Below are 26572 nucleotides of genomic sequence, written 5' to 3'. Positions count from 1 at the left end.
TTATAAGGATTTGGGAACACTTTTAAAATTGGATTAAAATCAACAAAATGTTGGAAATCCAACATTGGGGGTGGGGGGTGGGGGGGGTTCAGCTGTATCTGTCACTGCTGAGCCCCAGAACAGTCTCCGGAACGGCCAATGAGCTGACTTTGAGCAAAACTGCGCCAAGGAATTAAGGAGCAACTTAGCAACAGCCTGAATGCAGCAAAGAGCAAGGGACCCTGCTGGGGGTGGTAAGGTTTTTAAAATCGGCCCTGACAATCACTAGGAACTCTTTGGTAGGTGAGGCCTTCTGGAGCCCGTGGGGCCTGCCATGTAGAGCCGAATGGCAAAAAATCCGGTTCTGAATCCCTGCCCCCCTCCACCCCCCCGGCTCCAAAACTAGAGAAAACTGTTACTCCTGCAATCCAATGCAATCCATTTCTGGCATTCACACACACGTTAATTTCTCTTTTAAATATTAAAAAACAGCCGACAGAAGAGGGGTCATCTTCTCCAAGCCTCCATCAGCTCATTTGCTCCAGGTAATCCGAAAGCAGGAGGGCCGGCGGGAGAAAGATGGTCCGCTTGTTGCTGACAGTCATCTGTCGCTTCCCTTCACTGCTGGAACCTGGAGGGAAAGGTTTCAAACGTTAAGACTGGTGCTCCGGTTGACAGCTGCAGCTCAGTCGCAGGTCTGTGAGCGCGTTGAGAGATTGCGGATTATGCTCCAAGCATGTGTGTCTTTAAAAAAATAATTCTACTTGATTTCAGTTTTCCCCCGACCAAACTCCTGCAAGTGTGCTCTCTCTTTTTTAAAAAAAAGAAAACACTGCAGACAATGCCAGCTTTCCAGTTCTGGTACATTTTCTGATTGTGCCAAGAAATTAGGGTTCAAGAAGTTAGCCTCTTAGAGGAGGGTTTGTGGGGCTTAAGAAGTCATTCTTACACATGTTTACACTTCTTATCTGGAAAATCTGCCCCCTTATCAGCAAAACGGCCACAGCACTTACTTTGAAGGGAAAGTTATTCTGCACATACTCAGACAACCTTATCCTAAGACAGGGGTGTCCAACTCTGGCGCTTCAGATGTTCATGGACTACAATTCCCATCAGCCCCTGCTGGCATGGCCAATTGGCAGGGGCTGATGGGAATTGTAGTCCATGAACATCTGAAGCACTGATTTGGACACCCCTGTCCTAGGACAAGAATTTCAGGGCAATGCAAACAAAGAGGAGGAGGAAAGGGCTACTCCAAAACAACACAAGTCTTCCAGGGCATTCAAACTATGGTTCTGGAAACAGAGCCCTTCCACCTGCCAGGTTCTTAAATTTAAATTAGGAATCTGTGACCTTTTGATCCTTCCCCTACTTCTTCCAGAAAAGCAGAATTTGCAAACGGGAAGATCATGATGAGGTTTTCAAAATCAGATTAGAAAATGAAGGTGACGTAGAAAAAGAGAGAGGCTTCACGGGGAGAAACAGAAACTCTTTCACACAGTGGCAGATATACATTTGAAAAAAATCATTCTCACTGGCAGAGGCAAGATCCATGTACTGGCAGAGGGCGTGAAGCAACAGCCGTTTGAAACTGCAAGAAAACAAAGACACAGTCGTCAGTGAAGATGCATTTCTGGCCTGCCGCTGAGGGGCACACTGAAACCGTGCTCTGCAGCAACACACAAGCCAGCAACTGTCCACTCTGTCCCTTCATGGAACGGTCAGCAGTGAGGAAAAGAAGGTTCTCACATCCAGACCTCTTCCATAACCCTTTAAAGCATGCGTTCCTTTTGTATTCCTTTTTTTAAAAAAGCACAGTTTCTAGTCCTCATTGGCTGTGGAAGAAAGCCGAAGGTGATGAAGGCACCTGGAGAGGGTGTGAAAAGGGGGAAAGATTCCTTGCAGCCCACCTCCAAAAGCTGGCAGACCCAGAATCCCAATTCCTCCTGTCTTCCATTTCCATTAAGAGGCGAATCTGAGGAACTAGCGAAGATAGTGGTAGAAAAGGAAGAAGTTCTGGCAGCCATTGATAAACTAAATGCTACCAAATCCCCTGGCCCAGATTGCATTCATCCAAGAGTTCTTAAAGAGCTCAAGCATGAAATTGCTGATCTTCTCCCTTTAATATGCAACTTATCCCTGAAATCTGCCTCCATCCCTGAATACTGGAAGATGGCCAATGTCACACCAATTCTTAAGAAAGGATCTAGGGGGGACCCAGGAAATTACAGGCCAGTCACTTTGACATCTGTTCCTGGTAAAATTAGTATGAATCTATCATTAAAGATAAAATTATAAAACATGTAGAAAAAGCAAGACCTAAGCTGAGGAAGTTAAAATGGGGTCAGCATGGCTTTTGCAGAGAGCAAGTCCTGCCTTTACCACAGACTTACTTCAGAGTTCTTTTTGAGGGTGTAAACAGGCATGTGTGGATAAAGGGGGAACCAGTGGACATTGTCTACCTTAGCGGATTTCCAAAAAAAAAGAAGAGCTTCTGACAAAGTTCCTCATCAGAGACTGTTGAGAAAACTCAGCAATGAAGGAATAAAAGGGGAAGTCCTCCTATGGATTAAAAACTGGTTGAGAAACAGGAAACAAAGGAGTGGGTATAAATGGGAGAAGTTCTCACAATGGGGGAGTTGTAGGGAGTGGTGTCCTTGGGCAAGGATCTAAGGTTTCTGGGGACCAGTGCTCTTTAACCTATTCATAAAATGTGACCTGGAAGTAGGGGTGGGTAGCGTGGTGGCCAAGTTTGCAGAGTGACGAGCAACCAAATTCATGTAGGGGTGGTGGAGAACCACAAAAGGGATTTCGGCGTAAGAGCTCCCAAGCCGGACCTTTGATAAATTCAGGTGGGTGGAGCTAAGAAATGGCAAAATGCAGTTCAATGTAGCAAGGAATGTAAGAGTGATGCATACAGGGGCAAAAAATTCAAGCTTCACTGATTACACGCTTACAAGGGTCTCAGGGTGCTACTTCAGTCACAGACCAGGAAAGGGATTTGGGCGTCTCAGTTGATAGTTCCATGGGAATGTCAACTCAATGCATGGCAGCTCTGAAAAAGGCAAACTCTATGCTGGGGATCATTAGAAAAGGAATGGATAATAAAACTGCAAAGATTGTCATGCCCTTATATAAAGCAGTGGTGCGACCGCACTTGGAGTACTTGTGTTCAAGTTCTGGTCGCCACATCTCAAAAAGGATATTGAAGAGATAGAAAGAAAGTGCAGAGAGAGGGCAACGAGGGATGATTGAGGTGGGGATTGGAGCACCTTTCCTTATGCGAGGAGAGGCCGTGCAAGCCGTTTGGGGACTCCTTTTTTTTTTTAGTTTGGAGAGGAGACGTCTGAGGGGGGATATGATTGAAGTCTATAAAATTATGCATGGGGTAGAAAATGTTGACTGAGAGAAATTTTTCTCTTTCTCACAATACTAGAACCAGGGGGCATTCATTGAAAATGCTGGGGGGAAGAATTAGGACTAATAAAGGAAACACTTCTTCACGCAACGTGTGATTGGTGTTTGGAATATGCTGCCACAGGAGGTGGTGATGGCCACTAGCCTGGATAGCTTTAAAAGGGGCTTGGATAGATTTATGGAGGAGAAGTCGATTTATGGCTACCAATCTTGATCCTCTTTGATCTGAGATTGCAAATGCCTTAACAGACCAGGTGCTCGGGAGCAACAGCCGCAGAAGGCCACTGCTTTCACATCCTGCATGTGAGCTCCCAAAGGCACCTGGTGGGCCACTGCGAGTAGCAGAGAGCTGAACTAGATGGACTCTGGTCTGATCCAGCTGGCTTGTTCTTATATTCTTATGTTCTTATGTTCTAGGCACCCCTGGGATTTGAATCCCCATCACACAGTGTCAAAAACCAAGCCAAGCACGGGCAGAGGAAGTCCTGCTTCAAACATTCTGAATACTTGAATCGAGCAATATAAAAACACAAAGTAGTAAATAAAATTTGATTGTCAAAAGTTAGCTTCACTTCGTTTCTTGTGGGATCCTTGGAAGCCCTCAATTGAAAAACTGAACACCTGGAGCTCCTGAGAGCCTAGATAGACAGAGAGACTACAACCTCCTGCTGCTATCCCCCACCCGATATCAGTATTCAGAGATACACTACTTCTGACCATGGAAGTTCCACTCAGACATCATGACTAATTAGCCAAGGATGGACCTCTCCTCTTTTAAAAGCTAAGAGAGTGCCCACCACTATATCCTAATACAACAACTCCCCAAATTAATTGTTCCATTGTGTGCTATGGGGGCGGGGGGTCCTTTTGTCTGCCCTGAGTTTTCCTTATTGGGTGACCTACTCCCAAAATCAATAATGGGGGTGAGATGCCATGAATTGGAGATGTTTGACCTCTACCCATCTTCCCATCATATCTGCAGGAAGCGTTTGTTATGTTCAAGAGCACCTTGCAAGATCCAAGATCATGCCCCCTCCCAAAATACCCTATTGGATGTGACTCAATTATAAACATCAAACGACATTTGCAGGCTACATAAGCCGCTTGATTGGTCAGAGCCAACTTATTTATTTACTTCATGTCTAGCCTGCTTTCTTCCTGGAGGGAATGCTACGCAGCTTAAATCATTCTCTGTACTTCCATTTTATCCACACAACAACCCTGTAAGGCAGATTAGGATGAGAGTGTCTAAGGGGCCTGTCAAGGAAGATTCAACAGTCCCCTTTTTGCGTGGATTAGGATTTTGATCAGAGGTGGGATCCAGCAGGTTCTCACAGGTTCCTGAGAGTAGGTTACTAATTATTTGTGTGGGCCGAGAGGGGGTTACTCATTGGTGATTTTGCCACGTGATTTTTGCCTTAGTTATGCCCCTCCTCTCAGCAGTAGTGCGCAGAACTTGAAGCAGTCTAGCAGGAGGTGCACCGGAGTGCGTGGCAGCCTGCGCCTGCGTGCATTTGTTTCCCGCCCAAGGACCGGCACAGCGTCTTAATAGTGCTTAAGATACACAGCAGGCAAGCTTGATAATATATTACAAATTGCTCTACTGAACTACTATCACTCTGCTTACATATCAACTCCTTTTCCTCTCTTTAAAAAAAGGCAAATATTTCCTTTTATAAAACTACTAATCAGTAATCTCCCTTCAACCAATCAGGAGTGAAATTAATTAAAAGGAGCCGTTGATAATATCATTATACCCCATGAATACGCAGGTCAACATTCTTTAAAACTTCACCAATTAACAATTTCACACAGCTGTTGATGACCTTCAGCCGATTGTTATTCCACCTTAGAACCGGCTAGCTGGAAAAGAGCCAAAGGTAATTAACACTTTAAAAACATAAATAAGAATTACAGAAAAAACTGATACAGTTACAGTTAAGTCAATGCAAGTTCTTTCTCCACAGGGCCCGAAGTCACCTAGCAGGCTGGCAGGGCAGAGTGGAGGCCCAGATCCCAGCCTGACGCTCCACCTCACAGTGGCTCTCAGCATGAGGGCACTCTGCAGGGAACGCCAGCAAACAAAGTCTTAAATGTGGGGGTGCCAGTGGGTGGCAATGGGAGCCGACTGCAGTCTAAGCCAAGAAACCACAAGCAAGTTGTTGGCGGCTCAAGACTAACCCAAGGGGGCCCACCACTCGCACGGAAGCTGGAGTTACCTATTATCCATCATTGCTGTGTAGACGGAGCGTGGGCTCACAGAAAAAAAGGCCAGTATCTCCTCTTCCAGACACTCCAGAGTCCCCTACAAAGGTAAGAAAAAATGCCTTTAAGCAAGATCACACACATGTTCAAAACACCAAGGGAAACCTTAGATGAGGCAGACTTCAGGGGAGAGAAGAAGAGAGTTTGAAGAGTTTGGATTTATATCCCACTTTTCTTCCCTGTGAGGAGACTCAAGGTGGCTTACAAGCTCCTTACCCTTCCTCTCCCCACAACAGACACCTGGTGAGGTCGGTGGGGCTGAGAGAGTTCTGAAGAACTGTGACTAGCCCAAGGTCACCCAGCAGGAAACATATCTGGTTCACCAGATAAGCCTCTGCCACTCAGGTGGAGTGGGGAATCAAACCCGGTTCTCAGATTAGAATCCACCTGCTCTTAACCACCACACCACGCTGGCTGGCATCTTGGATACTGCTCTCAGATCAACAGAACGTCCCAGAGCTAGAGCCCCTCAGCTCCACACCTTCTGCATCCACGCGAACCTGCCCATTCTTTGGGACAACGTTCTATGCCTGGCGTCCCGTTCCGCCTCTCACAGAACAGATAGGTGGTGACTCCAGGGCTCACAGCAAACTTTTATTTCCAGATTGGATCAGGCATTCTACACCTCTAACCCTAACACTTATTTACAATGCTTCATTTATACCCCACCTTTCTCCCCAAAAGGGATGCAAAACGGCATATGTAATTCCCTTGTCATCCATTTTATCTTCACAACCCTGTGAGGTAGGCTAGGCTGAGAATGTAGGACTGGCCCAAGGAAACGCAGCAAGCTCCTATGGTGGAGCAGGGATTCAAACCTGGGTCTCCCAGAACCTAGAACAACATTCTAGCCATTTCACCAATGCTGAGAAACCCACTCTATCCTAGCAACATGCCCAATAAAACACTGCTGTTGATTTTGGGGAATCTTGCTCATCCAATAAAATCACAAGAAAGACATCTGTTCGAGGTCCAGTATTCTCATTGGGCCATTACTTAAACGTCATTATCTGAAATTTGAATCCACAGCATCTTTCCCCATTTCCATTTAAAATTATCATCTCCCAATGATAATTTTCTTACTTAAGAGAACGTGACCTCTCCAACAAGACGTTTTACCCAGTGACAACTGGAAGACAATTCTCAGTTCTCACCAATACCCTCACACATCTAATTCCTAAGCAACCAATATTGACCTCAAGTTGGCTTGGATGGGAACTGCAGCGGCAGCAGGCTGGCAGCACCCCAGAGCCCCACCTCACAGGGCCAGGGGAGGGAAGGAGGCGGTATGGATGGGTGCCGCGGCAGCAGGCCAGCTCTGCCTTTAGGCACCTCCCCCATGCGGACCCAGCTCTTCTGAGCCAGGTCGGTGTGGGGGAGGAGGGGGTGGAGGGCGATTTTGGCCCCCATTGCACCTGGGGTCATTTGACCCCACCTGTCCCCATGGGCAGTTCGCCACTGCTCTTTCCCAACTAACTCTGTTTCCTCCACTCAACCCCGACTTTTTGTTTTTGGCTGCCTGCTCTTTCGTTCCCTCTACTTCACATCATGTCTCAGGAAGAAACTGAGACAGCCATTTTGTCTTACCTAAGCAATCAGAGGCAACACTGGTGATGCTGTCACTAGTTGCCTAAATAATCTGGAACAGCTGCCAAGGCCTTGCGAGATACTCTCCTGAGAGCTCAACATTTTAAAACTTTATTTAACTTTCTCCTTTTTTTAATTTAAGATTTTTCTGCTAAGGAGATTTATAAAAACACTAATCAAATTTGCAGATGACACCAAATTAGGTAGGGTATCTCATACCTGAGAGGACAGGGTCAGAATTCAAAATGACTCGGACAAATTAGAGAACTGGGCCAAAACTAACAAAATGCACTTCAATAGAGCAGTAAGATATTACACTTAGGGACAAAAAATGAAAAGCACAGATACAAGATGGAGGACAATTGGCTAAACAACAGTACATGTAAAAGGGATCTGGGAGTCTTAGAAGACCACAAACTGAACATGAGTCAGCAGTGTGATGCGGCAGCTACGAAAGCCAATGCGACTCTGGGCTATATCAAAAGATGTATAGTGTCTAGATCGAGGGACGTAATAGCACCTCTCTATTCTGCATTGGGCAGCAGTGGCGTAGCACCAATAGGGCGGGAGGGGGGCAACGCCCTGAATGTGCAACACAGCGGGGGCGTGACGGGGTGCTCCAGGGTGGGGGGCACTGCAGTAGAGGTGCAGGGCGCACATTTGCCCTGGGCACAGTTCTCCCTTACTCCGCCTCTGTTGGTCAGACCTCACCTGGAACCCTGTGTCCAGTTCTGGGAAGTCCAATTCAAGAAATATACTGACAAGCTGGAACGGGTCCAGATGAGGACAGCCAAAATGGTTAAAGGTCTGAAATACATGCACTACAAGGAGAAACTTAGGCAGCTGGGTATGTATAGTCTGGAGAAGAAAAGGTTAAGGGGTGACGTGATAGCTGTGTATTCGAAGGGATGTCATGTTGAAGAGAAAGCAAGCTTGTTTTCTGCTGAATGGATTAAAGGTACAGAAAAAGAGATTCCACCTAAACATTAGGAAGAACTCTGTAAGGGGTGTGGAGGAGTTTCCTTTCTGTCCAGAGTACTTTGATTGGGTGTCCCTGCATGGTAACTTATCCCTGAAATCTTATCCCTGAAATCTGCCTCCATCCCTGAAGACTTGAAGATGGCCAATGTCACACCAGTCTTTAAGAAAGGATCTAGGGGGGACCCAGGAAATTACAGGCCAGTCAGTTTGACATCTGTTCCTGGTAAATTAGTAGAATCTATCATTAAAGATAAAATTATTAAACATGCAGAAAAGCAAGTCCTGCTGAGGAAGAGTCAGCATGGCTTTTGCAGAGGCAAGTCCTGCCTTACAAACTTACTAGAGTTCTTTGAGGGTGTAAACAGGCATGTGGATAAGGGGGAACCAGTGGACATTGTCTACTTGGATTTCCAAAAGGCTTTTGACAAAGTTCCTCACCAGAGACTATTGAAAAAACTCAGCAATGAAGGAATAAGAGGGGAAGTCCTCCTATGGATTCAAAACTGGTTGAGAAACAGGAAGCAAAGGGTGGGTGTAAATGGGAAGTTCTCACAATGGAGAGATGTAGGGAGTGGTGTCCCCCAAGGATCCGTTTTGGGACCAGTGCTCTTTAACCTATTCATAAATGACCTGGAAGTAGGGGTGGGTAGAGTGGTGGCCAAGTTTGCGGATGATACCAAACTATGTAAGGTGGTGAGAACCACAAAGGATTGCGAAGAGCTCCAAGCGGACCTTGATAAATTAGGTGGGTGGGCTAAGAAATGGCAAATGCAGTTCAATGTAGCAAAATGTAAAGTGATGCATACAGGGGCAAAAAATTCAAGCTTCACATACACGCTACAAGGGTCAGTGCTATCAGTCACAGACCAGGAAAGGGATTTGGGCGTCTTAGTTGATAGTTCCATGGGAATGTCAACTCAATGCATGGCAGCTCTGAAAAAGGCAAGCTCTATGCTGGGGATGATTAGGAAAGGAATGGATAATAAAACTGCAAAGATTGTCATGCCCTTATATAAAGCAGTGGTGCGACCGCACTTGGAGTACTGTGTTCAGTTCTGGTCGCCACATCTCAAAAAGGATATTGAAGAGATAGAAAAAGTGCAGAGAAGGGCAACAAGGATGATTGAGGGATTGGAGCACCTTCCTTATGAGGAGAGGCTGCAGCGTTTGGGACTCTTTAGTTCGGAGGGGAGACGTCTGAGGGGGGATATGATTGAAGTCTATAAAATTATGCATGGGGTAGAAAATGTTGACTGAGAGAAATTTTTCTCTCTTTCTCACAATACTAGAACCAGGGGGCATTCATTGAAAATGCTGGGGGGAAGAATTAGGACTAATAAAAGGAAACACTTCTTCACGCAACGTGTGATTGGTGTTTGGAATATGCTGCCACAGGAGGTGGTGATGGCCACTAACCTGGATAGCTTTAAAAGGGGCTTGGATAGATTTATGGAGGAGAAGTCGATTTATGGCTACCAATCTTGATCCTCTTTGATCTGAGATTGCAAATGCCTTAACAGACCAGGTGCTCGGGAGCAACAGCCGCAGAAGGCCATTGCTTTCACATCCTGCATGTGAGCTCCCAAAGGCACCTGGTGGGCCACTGCGAGTAGCAGAGTGCTGGACTAGATGTACTCTGGTCTGATCCAGCAGGCTAGTTCTTATGTTCTTATTAGAATGGATGGCTTTGGTGGTCTCTTCCAGCTCTACGATTCTATGATTCCAACTAACCTAACACAATCCCCTCTCTTGATACAAATGTTTCTTCTCACTCCACCCCCTAACCCTAACCCTAGCCTGGGAACATACCATGGGGATCCGGCCACGCTTCAGTGTCATGCGCAGACGTCGGCTGATGCGTTGGAAACATTCTTTGGGTGTATATGCAGGATGTTCTGCATAAGGGAAGAAAAAATAATATTGTCCTTTCTGTTGAACAGCGAGCCATCGCACAGATTGATGACAGTCAAGCTAAAGACAAACCATTCTCTGTGCCCCTATCGCGCGAGCAACCGTGCACTTCAAGAAGTGCAAACAAGGGTGTCAAAAAGTGGAGCAGAGGCACCGCACAGATATACAAATTAGACATCGGGTGATGATTGAAACCTTGGGTTTCCAACCTTTTTGAGTCTGCAGGCACATCTGGAATTCTAAGACGGCATGGTGAGCACAGCAACAAAATGGCCGACACAGGAGGCAGAGTCAGCCACAGTTTAACTTAATTCCTAGAGAAGGTACTTGCCAAAGCAACATTAAACATAGTGATTCAGAAGCCTGGCTGGGCAAAAGCGCTGCCTAGACCTGCTCACTTTCTAAAAACACTTGGCAGGGGCCAGAAAAGGTGCGATGGTATTGTTAGGTCTCGGAACCTTGAGCCAATAAACAGACTCCGAAGTATCAATCAGTAGCGTTTACTGATGAGATACTGAAGCACCATACTTGGCGAAAGCCAGTTCTGGCAAACCTGGCATTCCCAGACCCCCTTTATTCCCTGCTGGAATTCCTCCTCTGTTCCCCAAGAATTTGTGAGCTGAGGCACCCCAATGTTGGCAGCATGCAGTGAGAGAGTCACCTGGCTTCCTGCCCTATGAGATAATGGATGTAATTCTTTTCTCATGGGACAGAGGTACCGGGGGAAGCCTAGTTGTCCACCAAGTGTGTGAAGCCATAAAATAATGATCAAGGAAAGAATGCACAGATAGAAGTAGTTCCATATAGCAGGCTGGTTACGTATATATATAGAAGAGCAGCATTGGTTTGTTATTTCAATCAGTTACATAGAATTAGGAATGCGTCTTAATCACCCAGATAACATCCCCCTGACAGGCATCCATGGCACCATGTTGGGGGGCCCTGTCTTCAGCTATCAGATGTTGCTTGCATCTTTGTGGCCACATGAGTGGCAGTTCAGTGAAGAAGAACTACAGGTGTTCACTGCCAATAAGGTATCTGCAGTCAAAATTCCCCACGTTAGTCTCACTGTTGCTGCAAATGCACCTGCCGCACAGGATGACCACCTGTTCCATTTATCCTACGTCTGGAACCCAGAGGTAGACTGCCTCTGCATATGGATTTTCCACTTAGCTCACATGATTAATCTGCTCTGACAGACCTCCATCTAATGCATGTCTGAAGCTGTCTTGCCGAATCAGAGCAATGAAGACCATTTGCAAGAATCAGAGCAACCACCCAGGGTTCAGATTTTCACCAGAAACCAGCCAACAGTAGGTATTCCACATGCTTCTGATCCAGAGGCATAGCTACCAGAGGGCCGGGGGTGCGCGTTGCACCGGATGCACACTGGGGGGGGGGGGGGGGCAAAATTTTCAGGTTTTTTGTATTTTTTAGTTTTTGCTGTGCAGGGGGCGCAGTTTTTAGATTAGCAGCACCAAAATTTCAGGGAGTTTTCTGGGGACTCTCCTGATGATACCACCCAAGTTAGGTGAGGTTTGGTTCAGGGGGTCCAAAGTTATTGACTCTCAAAGGGGGTGCCCCCATCCCCCATTGTTTCCAATGGGAGCTAATAGAAGATGGGGGCTACATCTTTGAGAGTCCATAACTTTGGGCCACCTAAACCAAACTTTACCAAGCATAGCTGGTATCATAAGGAGATTCTCCTAAAGATACCCTGAAATTTTGATGCTGTTAGCCTAAAAACTGTACTCCCTGCAGGCCAAAAACTGAAAAAACACTAAAAAATACAAAAAACAGAAACAAACATGGGGGGGGGAGGGGGGCAGCAAAACTCAAGATTTTGCACCGGGCTCCATTTTCCCTGGCTACACCTCTGTTCTGATCAAGGTCCCTTTTTATCTCTGTCCAGATTAGTCAGCCTTTGTGCTCAAGATCCCATGAAGTCGACCCTTGCAAACCAAACCAAAGCTGAGCATGTTTTGCACCCCAATCATTTACCTCTCACAGTTTAAAGAAGGGTACAAACACTAAAACACTTTATTGAGAAGGCGGTGGTATCCTTTTGAAGAGATGTCATGCTGGTGAGGGAGCAAGGTTGTTTTCTGCTGCTGCAGAGACTAGAACCAGGAGTGATGGGTTCAAAGTGAAGGAAAAGAGATTCCATCTAAACATCAGGAAAAACTTCCTGACAGTCAGGGCTGTTCCTCGGAGAGTGGTGGAGTCTCCTTCTTTGGAGGTTTTTAAAGAGAGGCTGGATGGCCATCCATCGGGAGTGCTTTCATTGTGTGTTCCTGCATTGCAGGGGGTTGGACTGGATGGCCCTTGGGTCTGTATGATTCTGTGATTCACTGTGGGTTGGAATTAGGTGGTGCATTCCAAAAATGGGAGGGTGAAAACTTTATTTAAAGCTTCTACTTTGCCTTTTCTCATGCCCTACAGGACTTAAAATGGTTTTACTTCTGATTTGATGGGCTGTATGTTATTGACAACCCTGGGGAATTCCTGGGTGCAGAATCTCCTTTTTGTAGAAGAGTAGCATCAGAGAATGACCTTCTGCAGACACATAAAACTGGTCTTTATAATATCATGTCTCCTTGTGTCCTTTTGTGTGATTGTAATAAAGGAAAAATAACATTTCTGGCATTCAGCACACAGCCCCTCCCAACTATGGCTGTGCCCCTTCCTTAAAAAAGAAATGCACAGAGCAGCAGGTGCACCTGGGGTCATTACACACACACACACACACCCCATCTCCGTACCTTTCCAGTTATCCTCGGCTCCATCTGGCAACTTGTTTCTTTGCTTCTTTGTGGCTTTTTCCTCCAAATACGAGAGGAGTCGCTCTTGCTCTTCACCAGACCGGTTCACGAAATCGTTCCAGATCTAGCCAACAGATATGGCATTTCATGGAATGCAACCCCCCTCCCCCCACTGCTCATCACCCTGCTGATCAGCGGTCCTCGTAATATTAATGCAGACTGCCACTGTCAGAATCCCCTTCTTTCATTCCTACACACTGGGCTGCAGTGTTTTTATTTGTCCAGCTTAAATTTTTAAAAAAGATGGCCTCAAGATTTAAAGGAAGCTGAGTTATGATTGATTTCTGCTGCTTTTGGCCTGTAATTGTGGTGTGTTTTTTTAAAAAAATGGCACCCTGTTGCTGTTTGTTTTCATGTTTTCCCTGTTTTAATTGGAACAGCATTATGGCTGGTTAACGCTGTTTGTACCAGACAAACAGGCAGCAGCACGTCACTGCAAAAAATGTGATACACTGCTTTATTTCCAGCTTGTAATGACACTTTGCTGCTGCTGCTGCTGCTGCATGCTGTTGGGATGCAGGGTTTCTCTGGTGTGGGCAAACTCCCCAGAGCTGTGTTATCAACAACTGAAGAAAACATACCGACCCATTAGAATTCTGCGAGAGGATCCAAATGGCTGCCGGTAGTCAGAGGATCTGTCAGAATGCACCCTCACACTAAGCACTCCTTGCAAATAGAAAGCCAGCAGACCAAGTCCTATTTCTAGGCTAGTTCTCTATTTGCAGGGATTTTTTTCAATTCAAGCTGGGATCCACCAGGAGCTGCTTGAAGTGATGCCATCTATTCTACCACTTCATGCTTCTCCTACCTTTGTGAACCAGGCCTTGTTTTTTTGAATGCAAAGGATTGGAGCGAAACCCTCATTATTTTTTAAGCAGCTGGGGGGGGGGGGGTCCCACTATCCTAATGAACAAGTTTCAAGACTGCTTAAAACTCTGAAGTATTAAGGTAGAACTAAGTTTTATTATTTTTAAAATCATTTTTCGTGTATTACTATTTTAAATATTAATGGCAGCTGAAAGTGCCACCAAGTTGCCAACTTATGGCAACCCCTCATGGGGCTTTGAAGACAAGAGATGTATGGAGGTAGTTTGCCACTGCCTGCCTCTGCAGAGGGACCCTGGACTTCCAACTTGGTGGTCTCCCTTCCAAATACTAACCAGGGCTGATCCTGCTAGCTGTTTTTGAAGATCTGATGAGACTGTGGCTGGCCTGGGCCATCTGAGGCTTCAGTTTACTATTAGTATACCAGGTACTATAATGATTACTAGTTAACTATGTTATCAATTTACTATTGTTTTTAACGTATGCCATTTATTAGTCGATTCCCCACACTTTATGTTTGAAATAACTGACAACACAGTAGTAAAACTAGTAAAGCAATAAAATCAAATTTTTGTATTTTAATATTAATGCAAGTAAGCAGTATATAATGTGACAGCAATAAAAGATGACCCCGCTAGATTAGGTCAGTGGTCCATCTAGGCCAGCACGCTGTCTCTCAGAAGCCATCCAGACTGAGGGAGGACCAATAAGGGCATCAAGGTAACCCCCATCATGTTGCCTCCCAGACTGGTTGACTGCCTCTGACTGTGGAGGCTCCCTTCAGTCACCATGGCTAGAAGTCTCTGATGAATGTGTTTATAAGAAAAACAACATCTCTGGCTGCAAATCTGTGAAAACAGAATATCTAGGCTGTTTGGCATTTTAAAAAGAACAAGACAATATTCACCCTTGTCTGGGGCCCTTGAAAACCAAGTAGGACTAAAGAAAAGTGGATAAGCAGGAAGCAGCAGGAGTGACTAAATACACTTTAGCAGTGACTTCATCCACTGCTGAGTCATCCAACTGCCGGTCACGCTTCAAGTCTTCCAACAAAGGAAGCCAGAAGGTGTATTACTGTTGCCAGAAATTCTCCCTCCATTGTGATATGAAGAGCTGGAATCTGGCACCCCACGTCGCTTCCTGAACGGCTCTGGGTTATCACAATCATTTTCAACAACCACCAGAACTTGGAGTGCGCACCACATCAGAGTCACTACCTCGTGCATCTCATCCTGAAGAGCAACCGTGAACAGGAATTGAGAGCTCGTGACCTGCCCAAGTTAGTAAAACTACTGAACAATTAAACCAGGGGTGCCCAACCTATTTGAGGCTGCAGGGAGCCGTGCTTTCACGTGGCACACTCAGGTCTCAGAGACGGTCACCTTTGCAGCAAGCAAACTAGCAGGAAGCAAATCAGCTCTAAAACAGGGGAGGGGGCTTCCTGCTGGTGGATCTGAAATGCAGCAGTGACAGAGCACACATACCACCATATATGACTCATTGTTGCATGCTTCGGAGAAAATGCTCGGGGCAGCTGAGTGGGCCATTTCCCCCTCTTCTGGGGCATAATCGTCTTGTTCCAGAAGAGACATTAGATATCGGGCTGAGGACAAAAGAAAAAAATATACAAAGTCAGACAAAGAAACACTGACTTTGAATTCTTTGCAGAGAGAAATCCAGGAGCTGTTTCCAGACCCATGGATGCAGGGAAACGGATGCATCCCCTAACCTGGCAGGTGGGCTGTATATCTGCCCCAGCAGGATGGCCCCAAGTACAAAGGCAGACGCCACTCGGAGGCTGGACACTGAAACCCTGGTGGCGACAGAGGAGTCGCTGCCTTTATGGCAACTGAGTAAGAATCTTCCGGCACCTTAAAGGCTAAATGCATGGCCCCCAGTGTGGCGCCCAAGGGCACCACGGAGCCTGCCAAGACTTTCCGAGAGCTTGCCAAATGGTTTTAGAAAGTGGGTGGGGCCAGGAGGGATTTTAGCCCAGGGAAGCTTCAGACTGGAGGTTTGGTTGGCTGTGCTGATTTTTAAAAACTGCTACCACAAGCACAAAAATCTTTAGTATGTGACTGAAAGCAACAGCAGCCATTTTGCAGCTACATCCACCACACCGTGCCAGAATTCCAGAGGAGGCCACCGGCTTAAAAAGGTTGGGGAGCCACTGACGAAACAGATTGCCACCACAGACACCTTTCTAGATGCATCCTGTGAGTAGGTCCCGGTTCATAAAAGTTAATGCCGTCATAAATCTGTGCCAGAGGACATAGCACTTATTTGGCCAAATAACTAGTTTTTAGTCGCCTCAGACAGTCCAAGGCACAGGAAGGGCCCTATTTTTATTTTCTTTCATAAACTCTCAAAATCTGTCTGTACTTATGTTTGAAGAAATGAAGAAAAATGGCAGGAAAGAGTCAATGGGCAGGAAGCCTTGGGCAAGTGGGAGACTGTTCCGGAGGCCAGTGGCAGATGATCTAGAGCAGGGGTTTCCAACTCTGGCGCCCCAGGTGTTCATGGACTAGGATTCCCATCAGCCCCTGCTGGCTTGCCTGGGCCACCCCTGCTCTAGGCAGTCAATGGGGAGCACAAGTCAACAGGTCAATTCACTAACTCATCTGACTTTCTGAAAACTTAGCTCCGATTTTCAGGATATTCATGACCTGGGGGAGAAAACATGAGAGAGCTTTAGAGCTTTTTGCCAGGAGTGAGAAAGCTGAGAGAGAATCCACTGAAAGAATCAGGACTGAATACCCTTCAGAGGATACACATCTAACCTGTGGAACTCACTGCCATAAGATGCAGAAATGGGTTCTGGATTGGATGGCTTTCAAAGAAACATTTACAGGGTCCATGAACTGTGTTCATCATACAAGCTAAAGGGAGCCTCTTTGTTTAGAGGCAGTCTACATCTGAATGGTAGTTCCGGGGAGGCAAGAACAGGAGTTAAATGCATTCACATCTGACTTCCGACTCAAGCAGGACGAATGCAGCATGGCTCCTTTTATATTCTTGCCACCGCTACGTGGAGCCTTAGGAGCAACCGGAGTCTCCGCCTGCATACTTGTTGCTTAGGAGACGCAGGGGAAGGGACAGAGCCACTGTCCTGCTTGTGAACTTCTCACTGGGACGTCTGGGCTGTCCTCTCTTGGAAACAGGAGGCAGGACTGATTGAACCTTGACACTAATTACTATTCTCCGAGTTTCTGTCATTAGGAACAAATTCCTACACATGAGCCTCTTACTGTTCTCTAGCCGCTGGAGGCTCTTACGCCCTTTGGCCTTGGGAATGAGGTCTGAGTTGCGAATGGCCTGGTTGATGTAATGCTGCTTCCGTTTTGCTGGGGAGAATCTCTTGGTGGAAGAACTGGTCAGCGGCGGCAGACAATCTTCAATCCTCCTGCAACGAGACAGAAGCAAGCGGACAAGGAAAAATATTAATTGGCAGTTTATTTTTTAAAAGCATTACTGTCTTTCATCAAACTGTTATGGTAGAAAAAGCCAAAGCTGAATTCAGACACGACACTGGTCAGGGAGACCGACAACCTGCGGCTCTCCAGATGTTCATGGACTACAAATCCCATCAGCCCCTGCCAGTATGACCAATTGGCCATGGTGGCATGGGCTGATGGGAATTGTAGTCCATGCATATCTGGAGAGCCACAGGTTTGCAGACCCCCTGCTAGAGGGTCTGGATCCACCTGTCTTAGATGCAGCACTTAGCACTAGTAGAGCAATGAAAAATCCTGGGAGTGATCAAAAGCCCAGTATTCATATTTCAAAAGCCGGCTGACAAGAGTCACCAGCTGTGCCTTTGATCAGCTGCCCTCCCTGGTTCTCCACCTCTCCCCTTCCTTAGACTCAACCAATCTGGTCAATAGTGACACACCTGCCGATAAGCTCACGGTTGGGTTACTGCAATGTGCTCCATGTTGGGCTGCAGCTGGGCCAGACACACAGCTCCCTGATTACTGTCAGGGGTAACAAGAGGGAATGTATCTCCCTTAATTCAAGGTGATCCTTAATATCCTAGAAGCCCTTCACAGCCTGAAGCCCACATATCAGAAGGGCTGCTCCCACCCATGTGCGCCTGGGTGCCAACTCCGGTTCTCATGCTCTCACCTACTGGTAGTTATCCTGTTTAAGGTAGCCTGCCTGGTGTCAACCAGAGCCCTCATTGTCTCTCCCGCTGTTGGAGAACAGGCTCCCTGAGTTGATGGAAGGGACACTAACTTTAGAAATCTTGAAGAAGCACCAAGGGCCATTTTACTCACCAGGGCTTTCAACAGAACGTAAACTGAAAAACAAAACTACAGCCCAGACACCTTAAAGCAGGTGTCCCCGGTGCTCACAAGTGTTTTTGGAAAGCTGGTGGGTCCAGGTGGGGCTCCTGTCCAGCAGGGCTTCTGGTTGGCCAGGAAAGATTTGACAATAGATTCAAATAGTTTTGTTTCGGCAGCAGCAGCCACTGCAGTATCCGTTTTATTCCCTCTCACGCAGCTTTTCCCCAGCATATTTTTTAAAATCATTCCTCTTGTTCCCTACACTTCCTTTATGTGTCTGCACATGCATCTCCACATCCCATAATGGCCATTTTGTGTGGTCACCCTCCCCCCACCCTTGCTAGAATTCCAAAGGCGTCCATGACCCCTGCCTTGAAGACCAGACATCTATTCCAGCATGGAGTATGTATGAGCTTTCTTCTTCAGATGCTACAAAGGGGATAACACATTCCATGTTTTTATAGGGGAAATTACTGAAGGGGAAAGAAAAGAAAGGTGCTGGGGGCAGAGAAAGGCTGTTGGGGGCAGTGAATCCTGTCATAAACCTTTCAGATGTGATTCCCTATATCAGAGACTGGAATGTGTTAGGTCCGTGGTGGCGAACCTTTGGCACTCCAGATGTTATAGACTACAATTCCCATCAGCCCCTCCCAGCATGGCCAATTGGCAGGTGCTGATGGGAATTGTAGTCCATAACATCTGGAGTGCCAAAGGTTCGCCATCACTGTGTTAGGTTGTTACATGTAATGGATGATAAGAAATGTCAGAGCTTCGCCTCTCTCTCATGGGGACAAATAAACAAAAGGGCCAATTAAGTAAGACAAATAGACACTAGCTGAGGAAGAAAATGTCTGAAGCATAAGAAAATTAACTGACATCAGTAAATGGTTTCCAGAATGTCAAGAGCAGCTCCTGTTGAGCTGCTAAAAATGGTAGTAAGCAGGAAATCCAAATCCCTGCTTAAGTCAGGATGACAAAAGTGGTAATTAATTTTTGCATCCTAATTCAATGCTGTCATAATGTATATTCCCTTTGAAGGTTTTTTTGGGGGGTGGGGTGTGTGGTAGAACATTGACTTTCAGATCTGTAGCAGTTCTGTTCAGGAAAGTCAGAAAGTTCTCCACGGCTGTCTGAATGCTGAAGTTCCTTGTGTCTCCTTTATGTGGATCCATCCTTTCACACAGGGACGGACAGATTTCTCCAATAAGGCCACCCCCTGATTGAGGCGGACAATCAGTGGTGATCCCTTCTTGCCTCATTTCACTTAATGGGCTGTTTTTTTATCTAGTCCTTTACTATACCGGGTGGTATTCAGCTACATTCAAACCCAGTATCAGCTTAGAGCACCAGATGAAGAAAGACAGCTTATAAATAAATAATATATAAAATAAACCAGTGCTTAAACCTGACATTATAGCCAGACATTCCTGCCTTGCCAATTTAATTTTATCAGCTGTAGAGTTTTCTTTTTCAGCAAAAGTCCAAATACTAGAAATCACCCAGCTTAGGTTTCCAAATGTTAAAATACATACAAATTATTCAGCAGCCACAAAACCCTGGAACACGGCAAGATGCTTTCAGGATTCTTTCTCGCTTTTTTCTCCCCCACAGAATCATCCCAATTGTGAGGCAGAAGAGAAAGAACCTTCTGCACCAATCCAGTTTTGCTCCATCCATGAAAGAATTTCATGTGTGTGAATGTTCCTCTACTGTACTTTCAGTTGAGGGCCATCAGTTCATATTGCCGTTCAACTCTGCTTTTCAGTGAAAAGTCACCATCACATGCAGCATAATGGGAAACACAACATCAAACCAATATGAAAATTCAGTAATATTATTTTTCTTTGGCTACATTTTTCCCCCCAGCAGGTTCTGGAGCAACACTTTGTTAGACACATGTGAAACTGCCTCATACTGAACCAGCAAGGTGAGTATCATTCACTGCCACGTTTTCCAACCACGTTTCCAAGATAGGGTCATGGAGCCTCTGAAAGTGGATTGCAGGCCAGCTCTCCCTCATGGCCAACTCCGGTCCTTCAATAGCTCTCCTTGGTACTTTGGAAATCCAGATCTGATCCTGGAAACAGCATCTTCCATACATATGCGCCCCCCCCCTTTGCTGCATGTACATGTTGATCAAGTAAAATATGTCCTGATGGTTATCAGGGTGAGTTTCTTATAATCTTAAGGGGGAGGGGGGGTTAGAGGGAGGAATGGAGAAAGAGCAGCTACTCCAAGGCTAGAATGTGACGTCCATGTGAAAAGGCTGGGTTAGGTTGGAATGCCAGTTGTTTGGGATTCACAGTGGGGGCAGCTGTGTGTGATGCTTGTCAGAGTTTGCCTGGAATGCCAAAGAACTTTGTGCCAGTCCCAGATAGGTCACCATACCAGAAAGGTTGGGAACCACTGGCCCACCCTGATTGGTAGAAGCAGTTTCTCTCTTTACCTGCTACTTGATCTTTTACGTGGCAATACCAGGGAGTGAACTGCAGACCTTCCACGTGCCATGCAAATGCCCTGCCACGAGTCACAGCCCTTCCCACATGTGAGGGGGGCAGCTGATCGCCCCAACAGAGATGCTGCTTCATAGCGCTTCGGGGATTCCACAATGCTATACAAATGCTAGATTGAATCATCTCAGATATTTTTCTACAGCCCTGCAATGCAGGATAGTGTTATAACCACTTCAGCCATCTTGGGAGAATTTTTCATGGTTTTGACCATGTCTATATAGAAAAATAAGAGTTTGGATTTATTACCACCACCCCATCTCTCCTATAAGGAGACTCAAAGGGGCTTACAATCTCCTTTCCCTTCCTTCCCCCCCCCCCACAACAAACACCCTGTGAGGTGGGTGGGGCTAAGAGAGTTCCGAAGAACTGTGATTCACCCAAGGTCACAAAAAGTCTATATCCGTGGTGGCGAACCTTTGGCACTCCAGATGTTATGGACTGCAATTCCCATCAGCCCCTGCCAGCATATGGTTTTTTTAAAAATCCCAAGCTGTCAAACAGCAAATCTGGGCATCTCTTTCTAGAAAGGTAATACAATCGTGAAGGATAATTATTCACTGGGCAATTCAAACGACAACCCTGGAAAGTAGGCCACTTGCATTAAAATCCTCTGCTCCCTACAGAGGCTTTAGTGGATTCCAGAGACCCAACTTTGCCTTAGATTTATTTACTGCCTCCATTTATGGCCCACCTTTCTCACTAAGACTCCAGGTGGATGACAAAATGTATAAATTTAAAAAAACAGAAAGCCATTCAAGGCAACAAGGGCAGCATCACCTGATTAGGAAGCAACGCAAACAAAGAACTGCCTAATGCATTATTAGATCATCGCATATTACAGAAGAGAAGTGCAGGCAAGCAGATGGAGGCTTCCCAAGGATACAAAGTATGTTTGTGACTTCCATGGCAGAGTGAGGTGGAGGGTTCCGGACCGAGGCCTCTCAGATCCTAACCTACACTCCAGCCACTGAATGTTTGTAGCAGGGGCAACATCTGAACCCCTGACTTTCCAAGTCCCATCTCTGGACCCCATTCAACAGCAAAACCAGAGTAATTGTGCGGAGGCTACATTCTGCCTCCACCTGGGAATTTTTCTGGCCAGAATGGCTGTTGGGGGGAGGGCAACATGGAACCAAAAGGGCCAGGGACTAACCAGTGAGATGCAGCAGTTCGAGTCAGACCAGGATATAGCAGAACTGAGTTCCCACTCTACCACGGAAACTTGTTGGGTGACCTTGGCCCGGTCACACACTCTCAATGCCAACCTACCTCACAGGATTGTCGTTGGGAGGATAAAACAAATGTAATGATGTAATGATGGAGAATGATGCTTTGAGTCAACTGCTTTGAGTCTCCACTGGGAGAAAGGTCAGGTATCCACCTAAACTGCCCTGGTTGCGTATTATTTAATTATAAAGCACATAAAGAATGCATAACCAGAGAAGTTTACGTGGACACTTCCTCTTAAAAAGGAAACACACGCTGGCTTTAGTGATCTGCATCTTGTGCTTATCCACAAAATATTTCCAAAAAATAACCCTTGATTACATGCACTGAAAACACTGAAAACAACAAACAATAAGGAGCCTCACACAACTTAGCTGCCCAAAGATTATAAATACATTCAACTGAACACTGAGTAAAACAGCAGACCCTTTTTATGCTTTGATAACGAAAAATAGTAAAATATTCAGAAAACAACGGCGGCGGGAGGGGGGACGCTGACAAAACCGCCTAAGTGGAGCCTCCGCGCCCAGGAGCAGTCTGCCCGGCCACCGCCCCATTCCTTGGGAGGGGCAAGCAGGGAAAAGGGGCAAGCGGCCCACCCACCGCCCCGGCCGGGGCTCCTCCGACTCACCCCTGAGGCTGCTCCAGGGGGGCGGCCGCTTCCTCCGCCGCCCTCCCCTTGAGAACCACCATCTTCGGGCAGCCGCCCCGGCCCGCGCAGGGAAGCCCGGCGCTCACGCAGCCGCCCCACCCCCGGAAGTGGGGTCAGGGGCGGGGCGTTGACGCCAGGGGGCGTGGCTCGTTGCCCGCCTGACCTTAACCCTTCCGGCGCTGGAGCTTTGCAGTTGCAGGCCCAGCAGCGGCGGGCTGTGTGGTGCTTCGTCATCTGACGCGCCTGCGCAGCCGTCATGCGCCGGTGCCGGAGGGGGGGAGGTGTTCCCCCGCGCAGTTGGGCGGGGCCTTGGCCGGGGGATTCCTCGCGCGCCCAGAGCGCCTGTTTTGCATAAAATGCAACGTGGCCATAACGAAGCGGTTATTCCGCATCAGACAGTTTTCTTATGAAAACGTTGAAATATTTAAAAAGAGAAGGGAGGGAAATAATAGAAGCGGGTATAAAAAACTCCTAGTTGGTAAAGGACAAAAATTAACACGGATAAATCACGCACCATAACCAGAAAACTTGGCCTTTACGAGCCTTTAAATAAGTTTGTGCATATTGACTTTTATGCAGAGAATGTGTTACCGCGCTGTCTGGTAACTTTTAATAGCTCCAGACCACCCAGCTCTCGGCAGCGCAGGGGAACACAAACGGGACCCGACACAGCGAGTATAGTAAATAAAAGGTGGTTTTATTGAGATGCTGACCTACGTGTCAGCACCTCCGCACCACGGCAACTCACAACGTCTTAAAAGCCCTTTCTCCCGCCGGGAGTCCGGGGGAGTCCAGGACAGCCCACCACCATTCATTAACAGAATACACAGTAACCAATCATGCATTTGCAATACATGGGAACCAATCAGAGTTCGATGGGCAGCCCCTTCTTGGATTTCGCGGCTGGAGGAAGGCGAGGCGATGACGGATGCACTGGCGGGAAGAACACAAAGGAGTCCCTTGGGTGCTTGGGGTCGGGGAAACGAAACTTGATGACGATGGCCCCCTTATCTGCCTGCTGGCGAGATTAGGCAGGGCGAGGTGCTTCTTCCGGGGTCCCCTTTGTCAGCGTCCATCAAGAGTTTTACAAGTGAAAGGGACAGGCCCAGGTGGAGCAGGGGTGGATTCCTGCCTTGAGCCAAGGAGGTTCCACGCAGACGCAAATACAGAGGATACAAAAGATAACTATAAATCCTATTTTCTATCTAATACAGTTGTCTCCTACTTATCTAATACAGAAATAAAACATTGTTTAATCTTTATTCAAAACGAGTCCAGAAGTGGAATAAAATCACTTCTGGCTCTGCTATCAAATGTTTAACATTGGAACGATACAGAGAAGATTGGCATGGCCCCTGCACAAGGATGACACGCAAATTCGTGAAGCGTTCCATCTGTGTGTGTGTGTGTGTGTGTGTTCCCGTCCCCATCCCCCAGCCTCCGGTCTCAGCCAGTCTCTTTGGCAAAATGCCAGCAATATAGGTCCACTGATGCGTCTGCCTGTCCTATGCTGCTACATCCATGTGCAAAGCCATGTGCTACATCCATGTGCAAATGCTTTGAGGGCATCGAGATGCTTAGACGTTTTGCAATTTGAGACACAACGAGGTTAGACCATTTGGCAAAATAGATAAATACGCACAAAAGAGCATTTTGCAAAACGCATGAATATACCAAATGCTTTAAACACTTTGCTGTGTTAGTTGTGGTGGGTTTTCCGGGCTGGGTGGCTGTGGTCTGGTAGATCTTGTCCCTAATGTTTCATCTGCATGTGTGGCTGGCATTTTCAGAGGCGTATCACAGAGAGATGCCAGCCATAGATGTAGCACACTTATCTCTGTGATACACCTCTGAAGATGCCAGCCACAGATGCAGGTGAAACGTTAGGAACAAGATCTACCAGACCACATCCATACAGCCTGGAAAACCCACAACAACCAGTTGAGTCTGGCTGTGAAAACCTTCGACAATGGTGCTGAACAGAAAGCAGATAACATCCATTCATAAAATCCAGGTGGGCTCGCTGCCCCACCCGGCTATCTCCACTATCAGATGGTTATACCTTTCAGTAATACCCTGAGGCTCCCGCCTCCCGCTGCTGTAACAAAGAAAAGTTCAAACTGTCCAATGGTGGTCCCTGCACATCTCCTAACGGCTGGGGACCTTTGGGTGCTGGCAACAGATCCGATTTGCAAGTCCAAAGAGGGTCCTTGCCTTAAGCGATTAGGAGTCGGCTGGAGCACATTGGTCTAAAGCTGCATTTCCAGGAGCCAGCGTTCTTTCTTGTCCCTTAATATCAAAACCTTTCTGGCCACTGCTTTGGCCATCAGACACAAATTTCAAAAATAACATTTCTAAACTTAAATGTTAGGGAAACCTTAAAGGATAAACACATGTACTTATACTTATGGGCAAGGCTTTACAGATACTTATTGGCATGGCTTTCTCAAATCTAACAGTAACAAAACCTTAAACTAACTGAAGAACCTAACTCAACTAACATCCTAAACTGCAGGCACATCATAAATTCAACTTAAAAGGGGCGTTTATGAATGGCATAAACAAAAGGGAAACCATATATCATTGGCACAAACATACATATATGTTCTTTGTGAACCTTATGGAGGTTTCTGTAACACACAAGTCTTCGTGTCCGGGCATGGAGCCAGTGTAGCCAGACAACCTGACTCAGGAAAATATTTCGGTTTTTTCCTGTGGCGGTAACAATACTTTGCTGTGTACTTGTATAATTTTGGGGAAGAACAAAGGGTGAGCTGGGCGAACACGGATCCTCCTGCACAGTGTGGCCAACCTCCAGGTGGGGCCTGGAGTCGTCCCAGACTACTGAGATCAGTTACTCCAGGGTGGGGTGGGGGTGGCAACTTCCAAGAGTTGGTGTACTACAGATGGTAGGTAAAATCCATCCCCCAATTTCCCACTCACTAAATCTGCAGGAATCCCTGAGGCTGGAGTTGGCAACCACATAGGGTCTTCTTGCATAGGGCCTTCAAATCGGTGCTGCAGGGCCAACATAAGCTGGTCCAAGTTCCAAAGTTCAAGGCTCTCCCCTTCAAAAAGACCAACGAACCAAGCATCCACCTCTCCCTTTAGAAGTGCCCCCAAGTACCGTGCTCGGCTCGCCTCCAAAGAGAAAGTATGGCCCCAGTCTTCCATGAACCCTGCTATGTGGGGGAGGGGCTGCCTGGCTGGTGCAGCACCCCCGCCCCCCATGGGCCCTGTTGATGCCACTGGGCCTGGTGGCTGTGGCACCAGGGGTGCAGGTGGTAGTGGGGCCTATTGCAAATGGAGGGCTTCCATCTGCCTCAACATCTCTCTCATGCCTCATTGCATTTCACCCAGCTCTCGCCGGAGCATCACGTTCTCCCCTTCCAGATGTCGCAAGTCCCGGCCCGCCATGGCAGCCTAATAGGTCGCTTGGCCTTCTCTGAACTTGGCCACAGTACCCGCTTGTTGCCCACTCTTCAAAGGGTGCCTGCAGCCATGATGGCCGAGTCGGTAGGAATGGCGAGGCCAACAACTCAAACCACAGGTCTGAGTTCACAACCCATCTGGCGCCTCCAACCACCTTTTTGTCTCCAATCACCGCATCAGGTCCGGTCCCTCCACGGGGCATCACTCCATCACCATTTTCATCAGGAGTAGGGGTAAGGGTATCCACATTTGGGTCACTGGCCATCTCTTGTCCACGTACCCTTGCAGGAGGGGCAGTTCTTGCTTAGTTCTGGCAAACTGTCACCCCCCAGCCTTTTCAATAACAAGACTCTGGTTCCAGTTGATTTCTTTATTATGAAACAGCATGAGGAAATGAGCATTTAGATTTCCATTGCCAGCACTAAGCATAGCCAATATTGCAAGCATAATTATACCCCATGCCCCCCCCCCCCACGTCCTGTCACCCCGCCCCATCCGACCAGTTTCCAAGGGGGGAGGGCACCTCTCTAGTCCCACAGTCTGCTGGAAGGAGAAACCACCTTCCCCCACTTGGGTCAAAACAACCTACACTCCACACGATTGAAAGAGCAAGTAGCTCAGGAGCTGATCACAGGCCTGAGAAAAAGGAAGGGGGGGGGGGTCTAAACAGAAGCA

The 26572-nt window shown here is 47.0% G+C and overlaps 1 protein-coding gene and 1 non-coding gene across 2 annotated transcripts; one reads left to right on the top strand and one right to left on the bottom strand.

The window, feature by feature from the left end:
• Window positions 1–437: 437 nt before the first annotated feature.
• R3HDM4 (R3H domain containing 4) lies at window positions 438–22597 on the bottom strand. Its single transcript, XM_048498032.1, has 8 exons — window positions 22445–22597; window positions 17036–17190; window positions 15272–15390; window positions 12903–13026; window positions 10039–10124; window positions 5616–5701; window positions 1515–1570; window positions 438–610 (listed from the first exon to the last, which is right to left on the bottom strand). The coding sequence occupies exons 1-8, from the start codon at window positions 22504–22506 to the stop codon at window positions 507–509; spliced, it is 792 nt and encodes a 263-aa protein (XP_048353989.1). The 5' UTR covers window positions 22507–22597; the 3' UTR covers window positions 438–506.
• A 1166-nt stretch (window positions 22598–23763) lies between these two features.
• On the top strand, window positions 23764–23865 carry LOC125434067. The gene has a single exon (XR_007244712.1). It is a non-coding gene; the product is annotated as a U6 spliceosomal RNA (small nuclear RNA).
• Window positions 23866–26572: the final 2707 nt, after the last annotated feature.

The sequence above is a fragment of the Sphaerodactylus townsendi genome, linkage group LG05, assembly GCF_021028975.2.
Source record: "Sphaerodactylus townsendi isolate TG3544 linkage group LG05, MPM_Stown_v2.3, whole genome shotgun sequence".
Lineage (NCBI taxonomy): Eukaryota > Metazoa > Chordata > Lepidosauria > Squamata > Sphaerodactylidae > Sphaerodactylus > Sphaerodactylus townsendi.
The sequence above is the reverse complement of the archived record's forward strand: the minus strand, read 5'-3'. Positions and strand labels throughout refer to the sequence as shown.

Coding starts and splice junctions, on each gene's coding strand:
- R3HDM4 (XM_048498032.1), bottom strand. CDS start 22,506: ATGGTGGTTCTCAAGGGGAGGGCGGCGGAGGAAGCGGCCGCCCCCCTG. Junction 17,191..22,444: donor CCCCTGGAGCAGCCTCAGGG/GTGAGTCGGAGG, acceptor GTCTCGTTGCAG/GAGGATTGAAGATTGTCTGC. Junction 10,125..12,902: donor AGCCGAGGATAACTGGAAAG/GTACGGAGATGG, acceptor TCCCTTATGCAG/AACATCCTGCATATACACCC.